General features: G+C 43.1%; 1 protein-coding gene across 2 annotated transcripts in view; it reads right to left on the reverse strand.

The window, feature by feature from the left end:
- Positions 1-19,446, reverse strand: part of LOC127008780 (reticulon-1-like) — a 54,470-nt gene extending 35,024 nt beyond the window's left edge. Inside the window, exon 1 of one of the 2 annotated variants that reach the window (XM_050881165.1) lies at positions 18,029-19,446. In XM_050881165.1, coding sequence (XP_050737122.1) covers positions 18,029-19,268 — 1,240 coding nt within the window. In that variant the 5' untranslated portion in view covers positions 19,269-19,446. The remainder of the gene's footprint in view (positions 1-18,028) is intronic. The other variant, XM_050881166.1, reaches the window with a different exon arrangement.
- Positions 19,447-20,000: the final 554 nt, after the last annotated feature.

Genomic DNA, 20,000 nt, shown 5'->3' on the forward strand with positions numbered 1-20,000 from the left:
AGTTCTCCGAAAAACACTAACCTTTGCTTCTACAACATAAAGTCTCGGGAAGTCTTCCGAAACATTTAGCGTTAACAGACAGATTAGCAAAAGGTTTTATGGCAAGATTTTAACTAGATGACCGCCGACTTCCATACGCCTACAAGGTAAACAAAGTGTCTTATGGGCGGTGCGGTATCTTGGCAGTGACGCGTGAAACTCCACGGACCCGGCCAGCCACGTTTACATTAGTCTACGGCCGAACATAAGAACGTAAGGAGTCTGCAAGAAGCCGGTAGGTCTATGCAAGATAGCTCCTGACGAGAAAGGCTTTTCAAACAGGCGAACAAAGGAGCCGATACGTTTAACAATAAGAGGTCCTGTCTCCCCTCTCCGTGACAGACGCAGCATCTTCCTCTCCCCTCCTCTTGGCGCACTTTCTAAAACCCCTCATCATAGTCTGCCTCAAAACCAACTCCCGATTTTCATTGTTACGTTGCAGAGCGGGATTGAAGGCATACTCTTATACGACCTACAGAGCAAACTAAAGAGGAACGTATAGTGCAACACAGTGGCCCATATTCACAGGCACTTTCGGCGATCACAACCAATATTTACAAAGGCCACGGAGGAGACTAATCGGGTACTCATGAGACTTTATTCACGTTCATGGTACAGAAGCCTTGTCAATTTATCACTAGGCTCATGAAATTACCCATGGACATACAACAAGCCTGTAACAAAGAAGGGCAGGCTTGGAAAACAAAAATCATCAATTTTTTTCTAAAAAAAAATATAAAAAAAAATTATTTGATTGAAATCGGATTTTTTTATTTAAATGATTTTTTTTTGCATTAATCTTTGTTTCCACTGATTATTTGTTTCGGTTTTATGAGGCCATTTTTTTTTGTATTAAACTTGGCCAATGTTAAATGAAACCATAGGTTAATATACATTACTCAGGATGAGTTTTCACATAAAAATCACAAGTAGCCATAAAAATCATAAGTTGCCAACTTGTCTATTGATATGTTGTCAAATTTGGATCATATTAATAAGAAATTAGACTTAATCATGTTACTTTGCATTAAAAAAAATAATTAAGCTCTTTAAACTTCATAATTACAATTACTGTTATAATCAACAAAAAGACCTTACTTTCTTTTTTATGCTTTTGAATATTTTTCTTGTAAGAGATGGCAATGATTCACTGATGCCTGACTTGCTACAGGGCCACTACAGGGCCACTAGATAACTACAGGACAAGTGGACTTAATACTTTTCCTCTGCAACTGGTTCACATATTCTTCCTCCCTCCTTATACACACACACACACACACACACAGATATATATATATATATATATATATATATATATATATATATATATATATATATATATATATATATATATATATATATATATATATATATATATATATATATATATATATATATATATATATATATATATATATATATATATATATATATATATATATATATATATATATATATATATATATATATATATATATATATATATATATATATATATATATATATATATATATATATATATATATATATATATATATATATATATATATATATATATATATATATTCAATACATTAGCTTAAAACACATTTTGGAGTGTTTTTCCAGCACGTTGCATCATCTCTCCCTTGGTTACAACGTGTTTGAACCTGTCAGCAGCCAAGTAGCGACTGACCAGGATTGCATCATCTCTCTCAGGCTCCGTCCGTTCCTCTTACATCACGTTAGGACACAGCCGGACTTGTGCCACTGTGCAGTAGTTTGACTGTTTAGGTGCTACAGGCCAGCCACTCATTCCTGAGATAACTGCAAGAGCGTCGAGATGTCACTGACCACAAAGATCAATGTATCTGGCAGGAAGAGTGATTCAGTGTGGGAACATTTTAGCAGAATTCCTTCAAAGTCTGGGAAAGCATGGAGAGCTGCAAACAGTGTAAACTGGAGTTACTGGGAATAGTAGCAAGACTAAAAAGAACCAAATTTATTGTCATAAGAATTAAAATCCTTATTTTTTTAAGATTTTGAATTTCGATTCCAAAGAATTTTTATGAACTACTTTCATAGAAGTGTATCATTATTTTTCAAAGACTGCTTTTACAGTATAAATTCAATGTGCTTTTGTTTTAAATACAGGCTATAATAATTTTCTTTTTTTAAATTAATTACTTCAGGAAATAAGTACAGTTCATTACAAGTAAACCTCTTTGATTTCCTTTTTTTAATAGCATGTGGAATTTTTTGTTATACTGTATTGTAAAAGGAAGTGCTTCAATATTCTACTCCTCAGAAATAAGTACAGTTCATTACAAGTAAAACCCTTTGAGTTAATTTTTTAATGGAATGTTGAAATTTTTGTTGTAATGTAAAAGGAAGCTTTTAGTGTTCTATTCCTCAGGAATATATGAAGCAGGTGGAAGTATGTGTTTGTTTTTATATTTTTCCTTAACATTCCATGTTGGTTTGGGCAGAAGTAAATATTGATTTAAATCAATGATTTAAAAAAATCATTTGATTTAAATCTTGATTTAAATCATCATGATTTAAATCGGCCAACCCTGATTTAAATAATTTTATTTACATCAACGCAACCCTGCACAACGGGGACCACATTCTTATACATTTGAGCGCCCAAGTAGCTGTCACACATAACAAGCGAGGCTTTCGTAGGCGTTGTGGGCCTTTCCAGGGGTAGCTTTATGAGCTAGGTGTTAGTATGATGAAGCTCCTGTACCATGAACGTACAAAAACTCGTGAGAACCGTATTGATCCCCTTGTTGGCCTTGGGAAAGTGTTAGTATGAGAGTCTGAACCGTCTGAGAACACCGACACGGGTCTCTGTGTGGGGCGAGCAGACCGGCACGAACTGGCCTTGGGAAGGGAGCTTGCAAAGGAAGGAAGGAAGGAAGGAAGGGAGCACGGACAGAAAGAAGAATGGAAGGAAGAAAGGAAGGAAGGAAGGAAGAGAGCACGGACAGAAAGCAGGATGGAAGGAAGAAAGGAAGGAAGGAAGGATGGAAGGATGGAAGAAAGGAAGGAAGGAAAGAAGCAGGGACAGAAAGAAGGAAAGAAGGGAGGGAAGGAAAGAAAGAAGGATGGAAGGGAGAAAGGAAGGAAGGAAGGAAGGAAGGAAGGAAACAAAAGACGAAATAAGAAGGAAAGACAACAGACAGGAAGGAGATGAGGAAGTAAACGTTGAAGGAGGAGGAGGAGGAGGAGGAAGGCATCTGGAAGAGGAGATACGGATGAGTGCTTCGACTAGTCTGTAGAACGAGAGAGAGAGAGAGAGAGAGAGAGAGAGAGACTGGGGATTTCATATCTCTCTCTCTCTCTCTCTCTCTCTCTCTCTCTCTCTCTCTCTCTCTTACGTGAGTCACCGTGTAAGTCAGCAGAATTTCCCTCATCCATGAAGGAGAGAGGGAGGAGGAGGAGGAGGGGAAGGGGAAGGGGGGGAAGGAAGAAGGGGTAGGAAGGGGGGTGGAAAGAAACCGTATGACTCACGATATGTAACAAAGAGGAGGAGGAGGACGGGGAGGAGGAGGAGGAGGAGGAGGAGGAGCAATTAAAATACATGAGAAATACACAATTATGATGAAACTTAATTGTTTAGAAGGTATAAATTAAGAGGAGGAGGAGGAGGAGGAAAAGGAAGAAGAGGAGGAAGAGAAGGAAATGCATGAATGACGTAAGATTGCAACATATGACGGATACTCTCTCTCTCTCTCTCTCTCTCTCTCTCTCTCTCTCTCTCTCAAAATCAATGAATATTTAAACTTATCTTCCTTATTTTCTATTTTCTTATTCTTAATTATTTTTTTCCTTGGAGATAACAGGGAAGCCAAGAGGAGGAGGAGGAAGAGGAAGACAGGAGGAGGAAGAGGAAAGATTAAGCTGTTTTTTGGTATAGGAAAAAGGAGGAAGAGAGGAAGGAAAAGGGAGAAAAATGGACTTGAACTTGGAGGAGGAAAAATTACGAAACCATCAAAATTACGCCGGAGAAATACACACACCATGATAATTTTCTATCTCATTATTTCTGTTTAATTATTACGACACCGATCTTACTTTACTTTATTTACTTTACCTTACTCTTTCACACATTACTATATCGTTTTTTTATTGTCGTTTTACGAGATAATAAATAAAACCCAAATTCCCTTTTTTGATTTTCATTCAATATTTCGTATTTCAAAAAGGAGGAGGAGGAAGAGGAGGAGGCGGAGGTGGAAGAAGGAGGAGAGAAGGGTATGGAGATGGAGTGTTCAGGAATAGTGGTAACGTAAGGAGGAGGAGGAGGAGGAGGAGGAGGAAGAGGAGGAGGAGGAAAAGGAGGAGGAGGAGGAGGAGGAGACGTAATAAGATAAAGTGGGCCAGAAGGGAATATGGAAAACAGGAAGAGGAGGAAAAGAAGATAATGAGGAGGAGGAGGAGGAGGAGGAAGAAGAAGAAGAGGAGGAGAAGGAGGAGGAGGAGGAAAACAGAAAAGAAATATACGTAGTGTAGGCGGTTAAGGGGATGGAAGAGGAGGAGGAGGAAGAAGAGGAGGAAGAGGAAGAGGAGGAGGAGGAGGAGTCAACATTGCACTCTTATCACCATGGCAACTGTACAGTCATATGTGTGTGTGTGTGTATGTGTGTGTGTGTGTGTGTATGTGTGGGCTGACTTATGTTAACTGCCACCGGAACACACACACACACACACACACACACACAAGAGACAAACACACACATTATTATTATTATTATTATTATTATTATTATTATTATTATTATTATTTATACTTATACTATTAATAATTTCTTCCATTCTTATTATCTTCCTCTTCCTCCTCCTCTTCCTCTTCCTCTTTCTCTTTCTCTTCCTCCTCCTCCTCCTCCTCCTCCTCTTCCACTCTCGTTAATGTGATGCAGCCGAAGCTTCCGCACGCAAACAAGAGTGGTGATGAAGCTGAATGGTGATGACAGCGGTGGTGATGACAGCGGTGGTGGTGGTGGTGGTGGTGGTGGGACGAGTGTGTCAGTGTGACGAGTATTGATTTCCCAAGTGGTGGTGGTGGTGGTGGTGGAGGTGAGGTGGAGAGGAAAAGTGGGAAAAGTACACCACCCAGACCAGCCAGACGAGGCTATGGGTGTGTGTGGGGTGGGTGGTGGTGATGGTGGTGGTGGTGAAAGAGAGAAGGAAAAGTGTCAATACCACCTCTATTTCAACCACCATCACCACCATCAACACCACTTCGATGATGGTGGTGGTGGTGGTGATGATGAAGGAGGTGTTGAGTGGCCGCAGTGCAGATGTTAGAGGTGATGTGAGAGAGAGAGAGCAGGTTGAGTGGGTAGAGGAAGGAGGAGGAGGAGGAGGAAAGAGAAAGTGAAGCAATGGAGGGAATTAGAGGAGAAAAGAAAAATGGTGAGAGATTTACATAGATTTACATAGAAAATCAGACCACACAGACTCCATGGTCCAGACTAGGTGAGAGAGAGAGAGAGAGAGAGAGAGAGAGAGAGAGAGAGAGAGAGAGAGGAGAAAATGCAAGCTAAGGACAAGGGAAGGGGAAGAGGAGGAGGAGGAGGACGAGGAGGAGGAAGGAAATGGAGTATCAACACGCCACAACATTCGCTTACCTCACTCTCATCAACACACTCACACACACACACACACACACACACACACACACACACACACAAGATAACACATTGATTGCCGGGAAAAAAAATATGCTGCTGCTGATGATGATAATGAGGAGGAGGAGGAGGAGGAGGATAAAAAAAAAGAGAAAAAGAAATGACAGACAATAATTATGATAGTCTGAATTAATGAGGAGGAGGAGGAGGAGGAGGGAAAAAGCAGATCACGTCACGCAGCAGCTCTCTCTCTCTCTCTCTCTCTCTCTCTCTCTCTCTCGTTAAGGGTTCCTGTCACACAAATGTTTTCGTCGCGTTAAAGAGGATCGCTACAGTGCATTTATAAGTGACCCCGCGACCCACGCTCTGCCGGCATATTAAAGGAGAGAGACACTTCCCCTACAACGCCGCTCTGGACTAAGAATCGCATTATAAAACGTCTCGGCGCCTCAGTTCCGTTTAGAAAGCCTCTCGTATAAGTTGGTGGGATTTTCATGGACTGTTTTGTGATCCCAGTGAAAGTTTTACACGACCTCTGCACCTAGGACGGAAAAGTCACCCATGAAAACCCGGTTAATCTCCTCTGTGGCCCTGGGAGATTGTCGTAGGGGGAGCTAGATGCGTTTTCTATTGACCTAAGACTGGAATTATCAATCGCTTCGGGCTCGTGTTGTGAGGAAGGAAAAAAGAAGATTGGAAGAGCGTGGAGAGAAGAGAAGGAAAATAGGACCTACGGGAAATAAAAGAGTAAAATAAAAGAGAAGGAAGAATAGAACAAACTGGAAAACATCGATGAAAAGAAGCAATTAGTAAGAAGTTAAAACGAGTTATTACCATTGCCGTGTATAGGTTACCCTTCCCCTCTTAGGCCGGTTACCGGGGAGCTCTTGCGTTAGAGAAGGGATGAAAGAGTATATAACTAGTTAACTCTTGCCTTAGGGAGTGGGACAGTGCGAATGGTAAAAAAAGCGATCATTAATACCAAAATCAGACGAGGTTTTAGCATTGTCGTGTAGAGGTTTTCCTTCCCCTCTTGTGCCGGTAACCAGGGAGCTCTTTTGTTTGGGTGACGGGTGTGCTAAGTGCGGGGGACAGCGGGGTCGGGGGACTGAGAGGGACAAAACATGCTCTAAGGCTGTCGAGTCGGCGCTGGTGCCTGGCTGGCTGGCTTGGCACCGATCAATGCTATGGTGCCATGCAGGGTAGGAGTGAGGTCACGGGAGAGAGAGAGAGAGAGAGAGAGAGAGAGAGAGAGAGAGACTGTATGTGTAAGTGCGTTGTTTCTGTGTGTCAGCGGTGAGAGAGAGAGAGAGCATCAGGTGGCTTAAAGATGAATGCTGTTATTCGCCCACGTTACCACTACCACCATCACCATCACCACCATCATCACCACCACCATCACCACCACCATTCCCACCCCCACCAATTAGAACCGTTACCGGAGCAGCAGGAAGGATGGACGCGGTCAATAACACCAGACAGAAAAGCATCGAGGTGGAGAGATGGAATTAGAACCAGACAGACTGAGGATTAAAAAGATAAATCAAATAAAAATCAAAATAATAAACATAAATAAATAACTCCACTTTCAATGTAATAAATAAAGCAGATGACTAACAAGAGATCATTAATTAGGTGAAAATTGAGTTTGAGAATAATTATAAGAAATCATAACAACTTAGAAAATAACAATGAGAAAATAATAGTTAGAATTATAATAAGATAATAGACAGACAGACAGACAGACAGGCAGACGGACAAGACTCCCCCCCCCCATTCAGAGGTGAGGGGGGGGAGAAGAGGTCACGGGTGGATCAGCAGGAAGGGGGGTGGGGGGCTAGGGTCGTTAACCTCCCTGTCTGACTAAATCTCCTCCTCCTCCTCCTCCTCCTCCTCCTCCTCCTCGGCGATGGAAGAAGAGGAGGAAGGAAGAATGGAAGAATTTTTTGTTGATATTATTCCTATTTTTTTGTTATCTGTTATGCTCTCTCTCTCTCTCTCTCTCTCTCTCTCTCTCTCTCTCTCTCTCTCTCTCTCTCTCTCTCTCTCTCTCTCTCTCTCTGTTATCTGTTATGCTTTCTTCCTCTTGGTCTATTAGTCTCTCTCTCTCTCTCTCTCTCTCTCTCTCTCTCTCTCTCTCTCTCTCTCTCTCTCTCTCTCTTTGTGGTTCCCTTGGAGGTAATGGAAGGAAATTACCTCCACCTCGTCCACTTTCTCTTCTTCTTCTCCACTGTCACTGTATTTTTTCCTCTCTCTCTCTCTCTCTCTCTCTCTCTCTCTCTCTCTCTCTCTCTCTCTCTCTTCCTTTCCCTTCCCTTCCCTATCTTCATATTCTGTCACCTTCCTTCTCCCTCCTCCTCCTCCTCCTCCTCCTCCTCCTTCCCTAAATTCAAATACTAATTCTTTTTTTTCTCTCAAGCTCTTCCTCCTCCTCCCATATATTTCCCTCCTCTCCCCCTCCACTCCTTCCCTCCTTCTCTCTCCATTGCCCCCAAATATCTGCACTGCGGCCTCCCCACCACCACCACCACCAGTTCGAAGTGGTGGTGGTGGTGGTGGTGTAGTGGTGTTGAGTGGTGTCATTCATCCTTATCAGTATATTCACAAGTTCCTCAAACAGAGATAAACTCATCGATTGACAAGGGGAAAAAAAACAATAGCGTGAGTAAGCAAGCACAAGATAAGAGAGAGAGAGAGAGAGAGAGAGAGAGAGAGAGAGAGAGAGAGAGAGAGAGAGAGAGAGAGAGAGAGAGAGAGAGAGAGAGAGAGAGAGAGAGAGAGAGAGAGAGAGAGAGAGAGAGAGAGAGAGAGAGAGAGAGAGAGAGAGAGAGAGAGAGAGAGAGAGAGAGAGATACATAAAACCTAATAAATAGTTAAATAAAAATAAATTAATAAATAAACCGTAAGGAAAAAGACACGAGAAGGAAGAGGAGGAGGAGGAAAAAGAAAAAGAACAAGAAGAACAGGAGGAGGAGGAGGAGGAGGAGGAGGAAGAGGAGGAGGAAGCTGACTTGAATGACAAACTTGTTTATTTACACAAGAGAAGCTCGACTATTTTTTTTGTTATTATTATTATTTTTTATTATTATTATCATCATCATTATCATTTATTTTACTTCATAACATCTGAATTAACTGACGCTTGGTAATAGTAGTAGTAGTAGTAGTAGTAGTAGTAGTAGTAGTAGTAGTAGAAGAAGAGAAAGAAGAAGAAGAAGAAGAAGAAGAAGAAGAAGAAGAAAAAGAAGAAATATGAGTCATTGTAAAATCACACGGCCATATCGAGAGAGAGAGAGAGAGAGAAGGCGGCCCATCTAACCAGCCTCTTATCTCCCTCTGATATCGTCCGTGTACAATCAGTGTTACCACAACGAGATATACAATCAGAGTAATCAGACGCCCACAATAGCTTAGACAATGCGTTCCAACTCTTCCGCCTCTGTCGTCATCGTCATCATCTCTCTCTCTCTCTCTCTCTCATTCTTTCGATATGACTTATTATGGAATGACTCAATTTTCTTCTTCTTCTTCTTCTTCTTCTTCTTCTTCTTCTTCTTCTTCTTCTTCTTCTTCCTCCTCCTCCTCTTATTCTTATTCTACTACTACTACTACTACTACTACGTCTTTTAAACTCCTTCAAAATATTCACTCTGACGGCAAATTCCTTATAAATAGTTTCCAATACTCTTAACACAGTAACAGTAACGATTAAGGGAAAATAAAAGGAATTAGGGTACATTTTACTCGACAATTTAGGGAATTCATATAGGAACGGACTCTGTGACCCGCCCTCCGTCCGTCTCTCTCTCTCTCTCTCTCTCTCTCTCTCTCTCTCTCTCTCTCTCTCTCTCTAAGAACAACAAAGGCATTCCCAAACGTCTTCTCCCTCTACGACTGATGTTAGTCAATGCATATTCCATTCTGTTATGGTAAACTTTCTAATTTCACAACTCCATCTGGTTCTCTGTTTTAGGTTAGCGGTAAAGGTTTTAATTCATCTCATCTCGCCACCTGCAGGACGTACGGGCGAGGGAGGGAGGAGAACTTGCTAAACGTATGCAATCGCTATTGGTAAGGCTAAGGTAACTACGTAGATGACCTGGACCAAAGCTTGCGGGCAGGCCAGTTTCGGGGCAGAGGTTCTAATTCAGTAAAAGTTGTAATTTCCTCTTATTTCGCCACCTGCATGACGTATGGGCAGAGGATGTAGGAGGCCTTGCTGCACGTCCATACTTGCTACTGGTAAGGCTAAGGTAACTACGTAAAAGCTCGCGGGCCGGCCAGTTTCGGGGCAGACAGACGGTGAGTCACTCCTGGCCCCTCCCGCTCGCTCGCAGGTGTCTGGCCGCCGCTGCCGTAATCAATAGCGGAGGCGGCAATGCACGCTATGGGGGACTACTGCCTACCACCTGCTTACCCGCTGAATGCACCTTAGGCCCCCTTATGGGAGCAGATCACGACAGACGGGCCATGAAAGTAACAGAGTGGTAACGCAGGATAAGTCAGGACAAGGAATCAGGCGAAGAGATGGAATTACTAGAACCAGTCAATACCGAAGTAGGATAGTGCGCAAAATATATCGGCCAGAGAACCAGGCAGCATGAAAGTAACAGAGTGGTAACGCAGGGTAAGTCAGGACAGGGAATCATGCAGGCGAAGAGATGGAAATACTAGAACCAGTCAATACCAAAGCAGGCTAGTGCGCAAAATATATCGGATAGAGAACCAGGCAGCGTGTAGCAGATCACGACAGACGGACCATGAAAGTAACAGAGTGGCAACGCAGGATTTCTAAGGTTAAATCAGGACAGAGAAGAGATGAAGTAGGTAAAACAATTATCAACTCTTATGTGAAGGAAAGAGAAGGCAATATAATGTGTTATGTTACTTGAAGAGAAGGAAATGTAGTTATATTTTATGAAGAGAAAGAAAAGGAAGGAAATATAGTGATATGTTAAACGAAGAGAAAGAAATTTAGTGTTGTTATATGAAGGAAAGAGAAGGCAATGTAATGTGTTATGTTACTTGAAGAGAAGGAAATGTAGTTATATTTTATGAAGAGAAAGAGAAGGAAGGAAATATAGTGATATGTTAAACGAAGAGAAGGAAATTTAGTGTTGTTATATGAAGGAAAGAGAAGGCAATGTAATGTGTTATGTTACTTGAAGAGAAGGATATGTAGTTATATTTTATGAAGAGAAAGAGAAGGAAGGAAAAATAGTGTTATGTTATACGAAGAGACGGAAATTTAGTGTTGTTATATGAAGGAAAGAGAAGGCAATGTTTTGTTACTTGAAGAGAAGGAAATGTAGTTATATTTTATGAAGAGAAAGAGAAGGAAGGAAATAGTGATATGTTATACGAGGAGACGGAAATTTAGTGTTGTTATATGAAGGAAAGAGAAGGAAATTAGTGTTATCTTTTAGGGAGAGAAGGAAGTGAGGTGTTCGACATGAGTCACAGGTAACGGTTGACATGATATGGTTGGCTTGACAGTGTTCGTGTGTGAAGGTGACCACAGATATTATTACATTACGGGATCAACTGGGAAATACTCTCTCTCTCTCTCTCTCTCTCTCTCTCTCTCTCTCTCTCTCTCTTCCTTAAATTATTCAGGTATTTTCTCTACCCTCTCAACCTGGTCTCTCTCTCTCTCTCTCTCTCTCTCTCTCTCTCCTAAGCATTCACCCTTGATAACTTCTACAAGCTTTATCTCCTTGTTTGTCTTCTCTCTCTCTCTCTCTCTCTCTCTCTCTCTCTCTCTCTCTCTCTCTCTCTCTCTCTCCTTCTTTACCTTCCCTGGGCCTCTCTTACCTCTTCCTCTTACAGGCCCTTCCTCCCCTCCTACCTGTGCTACCTCCTCCCCGCTGGCTCTCTCCTCATTCCTATGGTTTCTTCTACTATTATATATGACCCTGGTTTTCACAGTCTCAAGAGTTTAGAGTGTAGAAATATTCGCTCATTTCTTGTCCCTGATGTACTACCAAGCTTTCTCTTTCTCGAACTGATTCATCCCTTAAGTTAGTGATGCATGAGGTTTTATATATATATATATATATATATATATATATATATATATATATATATATATATATATATATATATATATGGGAAATTCAAGGACGACAGTGACATGGTCAACGGAAATGGAAAGTGTACCAGCCCTTGAGAGAGAGAGAGAGAGAGAGAGAGAGAGAGAGAGAGAGAGAGAGAGAGAGAGAGAGAGACCTGTGTGTGTGTGTGTTACCTCAAGAACATTTACCAACACACCACCATTCCTTCGCCCTCTACAACACAGCTTGTTTGTTTGCTTTGTTTTTTTACGTTTTGGCCTATGGCGCCGGTAGGCTATCTTGGTGGGCCCCAGCCCGTTATGGCGCAAGCAAGTGTTTATAGTGGCGCATCTTGCTTGGCTCATGCTGCCCCCTGGAACTCATCTTTGATCCTCCCTTTTCAGAGAGAGAATCTAGAATCCTGGTTGATAGGTGGTCTTCAGGACAGGATGTGGGTAGTCTGTGGCCAATCGGTGGTGATTGAGTAATCTGGATACGTGTATATATTATATAAACCCTAAGGAAGGTTCTGTATCAGGGAATCTGCAGTTCATCTCTCTAACGTTCAAGGAGTCGCCGCTACGTGCTGGCCGGCCTGATGATCGCCGCGGCAGCTGAGCAAACAATCAGCCTCTCAAAATACTCCCAGACCTAAACACTGCGTGGGGGGAACACTCCACGCTGCAGGTTCCTGAGGTAGTGATGTACAGGGAAAGCATTACCGTACCGCGGTCCGCAGGATGATTAGGAATGCCAGGTAGACAGCGGCAAGACACACACGGCTTTATCAGGAGGTGACTGGTTTAAGAGATTTAGAACTAGTGACCTAAGCTAGTAGTTTTTGCAGAATAGTAGTAGTAGTAGTAGTAGTAGTAGTAGTAGTAGTAGTAGTAGTAGTAGTAGCAGCAGCAGCAGCAGCAGCAGCAGTAGTAGTAGTAGTAGTAGTAGTAGTAGTAGTAGTAGTAGTAGTAGTAATAGTAGTAGTAGTAGTAGTAGTAGCAGCAGCAGCAGCAGCAGCAGCAGCAGTAGTAGTAGTAGTAGTAGTAGTAGTAGTAGTAGTAGTAGTAGTAGTAGTAGTAGTAGTGTGTCGGGAAAATAAACATGGGTGGAGGTATCATTTATGTTGTAGTAGTATTAAAAAAAGTAGTAGTAGTAGTAGTAGTAGCAGCAGCAGCAGTAGTAGTAGTAGTAGTAGTAGTAGTAGTAGTAGTAGTAGTAGTAGTAGTAGTAGTAGCAGCAGCAGCAGCAGCAGCAGTAGTAGTAGTAGTAGTAGTAGTAGTAGTAGTAGTAGTAGTAGTAGTAGTAGTAGTAGTAGTAGTAAGCTCCCTATACGCGACAATGAAAAAAAATCCTACAAAAACTCGACTTGACACGAATATATGGGTAAGTTGAGTCGCCTGGCCTATCCCCTCCCCACGTCTCCTATTCCTTTCCCTATCTGTCCCTTCCCAGTACTACCACGACCGAGAGTTAGCGGGCATCTGGCGGGCTGAGTGGCTAAGTGGGTGCAACTGTCTGTCTCTGTGTGTGCGTCTGGCTACGTGATCCGAGGCAGAGCCGGGACTAAGAAGTGACGGGAAAAAGTAATGTTGTCAGGAGAAATGTTTTTGACTTGGCGTGATAAGAATGAAGACAGGATGATAAGGGTAGTGAGGAAAGACATTCGCTAGTGAAGACATGGTAAGTATAGCAAGGATAGGTAGATGAATGCAAAAAGTGTTATGATAAGGGCAGCGAGAAAAAGACATTCGCTAGTGGAAATATGGTAAGTATAGTAAGGTACATATAGGCAGATAAAACCTTTTGACTTGGCTTATCCTGACGTATGAGAACAGGTGATAAGAATGGGAAAAAGAAATGACAAGGACAATGAGAAAAGCTAGTGGAGATATAGCAAGTATTTTTTTTATATATGTAGTAAGGTACATATAGGTAGATAAAACCTTTTGACTTGGCTTATCCTGACGTATGAGAACAGGTGATAAGAATGGGAAAAAATTAAGAGGACAATCATGAAAAGGGCAGTGGAGATATAGCAAGACATTTTTTTATATGGTAAGTGTATTAAGGTACATATAGGCAGATAAAACCTTTTGACTTGGCTTATCCTGACGTATGAGAACAGGTGATAAGAATGGGAAAAAGAAATGACAAGGGCAATGAGAAAAGCTAGTGGAGATATAGCAAGTATTTTTTTTTTATATGTAGTAAGGTACATATAGGTAGATAAAGCTTTTTGACTTGGCTTATCCTGACGTATGAGAACAGGTGATAAGAATGGGAAAATTAAGAAATCATGATAAGGGCAGTGAGAAAAAGACATTCGCTAGTGGAGATAGGGTAAGGATAGTAAGGTACATATAGGTCGATTAACCTTCTGGCTTTATTGATGAATGCATTAGACAAACACGCAACTCTCTCCTCCCTTTCATTTTCCTTCTCCCTTTTTCTTTCTCCCATTTCCCCTCCCTTAAAACTGTCATATAACACGGCAGCCACTTATAATAAAATTCGCCTGCTCCACTAACGGGCTGGGGCCATCCACTACATCGCCCCTTCAAGAGAGACCCTACCGGCGCTATACGCATAAGACACGTCCAGCCTCTTCCACACACGCCCACACACAAGTGCCGGAGTACACAAAAAACAGCTTCACGTTCTGCGGTATTGGCACCACGTGACGGAAAAACAGTAACGGTGAACGGTGAGTCTAACAGATCGGGATTCTCGGACGCTTCCGCCTCCCACATCAACAATTTCCAAAGGCCCATAAGGAGATAAATCGCATTGTCAGAATAACAATAGTACTCGGACAGTGCTGGTATATGCCTCCATGATGCAGTGGTTGGCGTGACTATTTTAGCTATGAATTTGCAGGACCCAGGTTCGAATCCGGCCCGGGCAGTCGGTGTGCGGCTCACCCAGCTGTTCATCCTCCCTTGCGGCCTGATCGATAAATGGATACCTGGGGAAACCTAGCGAAGGTAAACTGTGGTACCTCGGAACTTACACCTCCTACAAGCTTAAAAGGCCAGTGTGACGGAGAGGAACATCGCGGCCACCCGTAGCAATAGCATATGCTCCCAATTTTACTTCAATAGTGAAGATAGAGCCAGGGAGAGAGGCGGTGTGCTCCAGGTCAATGTTTATACTAAGGAGGGAGGACCTAGCGGTAGGATAGATAAGGATAGGCAGTGATGGGTCTTGGCGGAGGAGGTAAAAGGGGCGGCGGTGGTAGTGGCGGTGGCCGAGAGGCAGACGTGGGCGCGGCAGCTCAGGAAGGGAAGCCACGTCAGCCTCAGCCGGCGGGAGGGAGGGAGCGGGAAGGTGAACAGCCTGAGGGGCGAGGTGCAGTACGTGTGACGAAGAATGAGGAGGAGGAGGAGAAAGAACAAGAATCCTAAGAACAATAATAATAATGAGCAGTAAGAGAAGCAATAGAAGTAGAGGAAGGAAAAGAAGAGGAAAAGTAGGAGGAAAAAATGTGACAGGCGAGATATCTGAATCGGATGAAAGTTAAATCCAGTGTTCAAATCAGTAAAAACAAATAATAATAAAGAATTCCTGATGTTCATCATAACACATTTTCTTATATCATCAGTAGTGGTTTCTAAATCCTCTAGCATTGACGGCCCACTTATGACAGCTGATGAACGTTACGGAGCCCATCCCTTGATATCCACGTATAAGGCAGCTATTCAATAATTCATTATATACACTACACTGTTACCCTTGACATCCACGTATAAGGAAGCAACCCTTTAACTCATACTAGCTACTATATAGGATTGTATGCTGCCTGACAGTGGTATTCTACCTTATCACACACATTTACTCGTCTTCAGTAAGCTAGAAATACTGTACATAGCAAGTTACATTTTACGGGAAGAAACTGGTGGGGACTTATGTTATGCATCACTTTCTCGGACCTACAGAAATCCATCCATGAGTCCCCAAGAAGCCGAGTCGTGTTTGTGTGTGTGTGTGTGTGTGTGTGTGTGTGTTGGATGCGAAGATATGGAGGTGACAGCTGTGTGGCTAACCGCTGTGTACTGTCTGTGCTGTTTCGAATCGTCTCTCTCTCTCTCTCTCTCTCTCTCTCTCTCTCTCTCTCTCTCTCTCGGGGGGCGGAGGTGTTGAAAGACCAGATGAATGTGTAAATTTCATACTAAAACGCTACCAATAAAGCCGAATTTTCTTCACAGCATCCATACTCTTACGATCTATCTAAATGCGCGTGGCCTTGGTGTTCATCTCCGACTGCCATTAATTTACTTCCGCAAACACGCAGATGTTCACCAAAAAACTCAAGAGGCACTCATTTAACCTTCCGGCCTGGTTATATATCACCAGGGAGGGATGGACAGGCCGGCAGGATGTGCAGGATGTGGCAGCATGGTGGACTGCCGGCCTGCTGGGAGTGTGTCAGCGCAGCATGAGTCACCACCACCTTCAACTCCTTCGCCCCTCCCTCACCACCATCACCACCACTACCACACGTCCTATGTATCCTTCGTCTATTAATTCCTTCTTCCTCTCCTTCATTTTCCTTCTCTCTGATTTACTTTCGTGTTATTTATCTTCGTTTCTTACCTCCTTTGCCACCACCATCATCACCATCACCACACGTCCTATGTATCCTTCGTCTATTAATTCCTTCTTCCTCTCCTTCATTTTCCTTCTCTTTGATTTACTTTCGTGTTCTCTCTTTTCGTTTCTTACCTCCTTTGCCACCACCATCATCACCATCACCACAAGTCCTATGTATCCTTCGTCTATTAATTCCTTCTTCATATCCTTCATTTCCTTCACTTTTCCTTTCGTTTCTTACCTCCCTGACCTTTCATTTCCCCCTCCCATTCTTTCCCTTTCCTTTCCTTCCTTCTTTCACCTTCTTTCTCTGTCTTTCTCCTCTACTGTCCCCTTCCTTTTCATTCTTTACCTTCCCTTCCCTTCTCTCTCTCTCTCTCTCTCTCTCTCTCTCTCTCTCTCTCTCTCTCTCTCTCTCTCTCTCTCTCTCTCTCTCTCTCTCTCACAACATCACTCCCAGTATTGATTTATCCACATGTATATATACAATGAAAAAAAAAATTACATATTCATCAGAACATAAACTAAACTATTATGCCAACGATTTTTTATTTTCCTATATGCTTTTACACCTGTTACACATGTTCCTTTACACTATATAAACCTGAAGTGTTAGATATGATTTGGCATGGATATCTAAATGACTTGGGGTGTTATACTAGATGTAACAGATGACATACCAATGATTTCTTCTTTTCCTGTTTCCTAGTACACGTATATATATTTTTTTTTACATTACGGTATATGAAACTGAGGTGTTATAGATGCCCTAGCTTAAGTCATGTGTTATGTGTCATGTGTTATTATGTGTTAAGCACGAGTACCCACTTCATGAAATAATATATATAGTCTGTATATTATGTAATCTCAAAGAAAAGTTGCCATAATGCTAATAGAAATAACCAGCATGGAGTTACATACACAAATAAAATAATAAGTTAAAGGGAAGACCCTAAAGAAAAAAAATAATGGTGTTGAAAGCTAACATATAAAAAAAAGGGTAAAAACACACTGAAAATAGATAAATGCTGTTCCTATACCTTGCTAGACATAAACACTATGATAAAAGTATATACATATGGAAAGTCCTGTTAGAGAGTCGTTATTAAGTACTATCATGATTATAAAGAAAGGGTGAAGAACATTTAACTAGCAAGGAAAATAGATGAAAATGCATGTTCCTAAATCTTGGTATATCCTAAACACTTTAGGGTGAAAGACATGATAAAAGTGTGTATGGAAAGTCCTGCAAAAAGTCATGTTATTACTAAACATAATTTAGAGGGAAAGGATGAAGGACATGTAACTGCCAAGGTGAAGGTATAAATACCTCTCTAAACATTTAATACAGTAGTCCATATAATTCAGGGGTAGAAATTTGTTATATATTATGAAGCCAGCCAGGTCAGTAATGCTTTTAATTAATAGTTACTAGCCCTCGCCAAGCCTTCTTATTAGTCTTCCCAAAATGTTACAGCTGTGCTCTTGTTTATAATATACTGGGCACTAAACTCGACCTTGCTGTACATATTTATTGTGCAAAATTATCTGACATCTTCTTACTAGACATGACAGTCGTCTATCAGGCAATAAAAAAATAGTAAATATCCTAGGTTTATCATTTCAGTAACATAGAGCGGCCGGATGTATGCAAATTTCGACCCCTGGTATATGGAAATCCTATAGAGAGTTATTGGTAGCCAAAAACAGTGGAAAGAAGGAACTTACGTGGGTTGAAGACGGCAAAAGAAGCTTTGGTGGCCTCAGACACGTGATAGGTCCTCCCGGGGGTGACTTTGGGCTCCTGGACGGGGGCGGGGCTCGGTTTTGGCACCACTGGCTCCAGCAGGGGCGGAGTGGGCTCACGGTGAAGTGGAACAGAGGTCTGACGTGGGGGGGTGGGCTCGCGAGGTGGAGTGGGCTGGCGCGGTGGTGGAGTGGGCTGGCGCGGTGGTGGAGTGGGTTCCCGTGGAGGTGGAGTGGGTTTGCGAGGAGGAGTGGGCTGTCGGGGTGGTGGAGTGGGTTCCCGTGGGGGTGGAGTTGGCTGGCGGAGTGGGGGAGTGGGTTGGCGAGGTGGAGTGGGTTCCCGAGGAGGAGTGGGTTCACGTCGAGGTGGAGTGGGTTCGCGTGGGGGTGTAGGCTGGCGAGGTGGTGTGGGCGACCGTCGGGGTGGAGTGGGTTCACGTCTTGGTGGAGTGGGTTCTCGTGGGGGTGGAGTGGCCTCACGTGGGGGCGAGGTGACTTCAGGCTTCATCATTTGCTCAGTAACGAAGTCATGCACAGCAGCAGAAGGCGCAGTAGAAGACATGGACCCCAGCAGGTCTTCAGTAGCAGTAGTAGTAGGGGCGGCCTGGGTGCCACTAAACATGTCCTGCTCAAATAACGTCTCGCTGACAGGCTTCTTCTGGCTCTGGGGTTCCGAGGGCTCCGGCATCATGAAGTCATTGAAGCTGTTTTTCCCTTCTGAACTGAGGAGGTCGTCCATGTGGGACCTGCTGGAGGAAGTTTCGTTGCTGATGTCAGAAGATGGAGGCGCCGGGGCAGAGGCCAACAAGTCCATTGGGTCCGGGGAGGTTGAGCTCACCCCAGAGTCCAAATGGCTGCCTGAACTCATCTCAGAGCTGAAGGGATCAAAAGATGCAGCCTGCGTTTTGAAGGGGTCTTCTGGGACAGGGGAATGGCCAGACGAGAAGGCGGAATTTCCAGGCTTTGTCTCACCCGCCTCTCCAAGCAAATTTGGTGCGTCCTTCCCACTCCCTGACAGCAAGGACATGTCATCCAGCAAATCCGTCGTGGGCTTAGAACTCTGCATAACATTGGAAGACAGCTGGTCAGCCTCCACCTTCTCAAAGTCATCCAAATTCAAAGAGTCCCGGTTCGATCCCGCAGACCCTGGCTCCTGCTGCTGCTGCTGGCCTGGGGCGGGGTCTATGGGCCCTAACTTTGAGAACTGGTCGAAGTCGGACATGATGAGAATTTGTGGTGACACACACACACAAGCACAACCCAGAAAGTGGTCACGTTGTTCAGATGCAACACAGAGCACACTCGCAGCCCTGCACGCAGCTCACTGCCGAGAACACGTCCACACGGGCCAGCGCTGAGTGGCCACACGACACACAGGACACAGACACACACGCACACACACACACACAGCCCGCGGTGGTGCAGTGTTGCCTCCTGTTAGCGCTGATGCGGGATGTAACAAGACACATAATGTTAGGGGCTCATTTCTCATCCAGTGGTTAGTTTTAGAGCAAATACAGCCACGTAAGCTATCATTTATATTTCTTTGTGATATTACAAAGGAGTTAAGAAATGTGAGATATTGAATTAGAGGCATAAATAACACTTTTTGTTGACCCATGGGAGGAGCGATGAGCGGACTTCTCTGAATCCGTATCTCTTATATCAGTTTTAGGGACTGCCATTCATTATGCCATTGGACAACAGCTGCAATGGAGCTTGTATGTGTGAATTTGACATATAGGGAGAATGAGGCGGTATTATGGGAGGGCGGGAAAAGCAAGGAGGCGGGAAGTTTGAAAACGGTTAACAGCAGAACACCAGTTAGGTGCTCGTATAATTACCAATAAGAATCACCAACAACATCCACGAGATTTACCTATGATCTGCATAGATCCTGTTGCCCGCTTGCATAATTATCTGTGTTTTGTGTTAGTCATATCTGTTCTTGAAA

The sequence above is a fragment of the Eriocheir sinensis genome, chromosome 38, assembly GCF_024679095.1.
Source record: "Eriocheir sinensis breed Jianghai 21 chromosome 38, ASM2467909v1, whole genome shotgun sequence".
NCBI classification, from domain to species: domain Eukaryota; kingdom Metazoa; phylum Arthropoda; class Malacostraca; order Decapoda; family Varunidae; genus Eriocheir; species Eriocheir sinensis.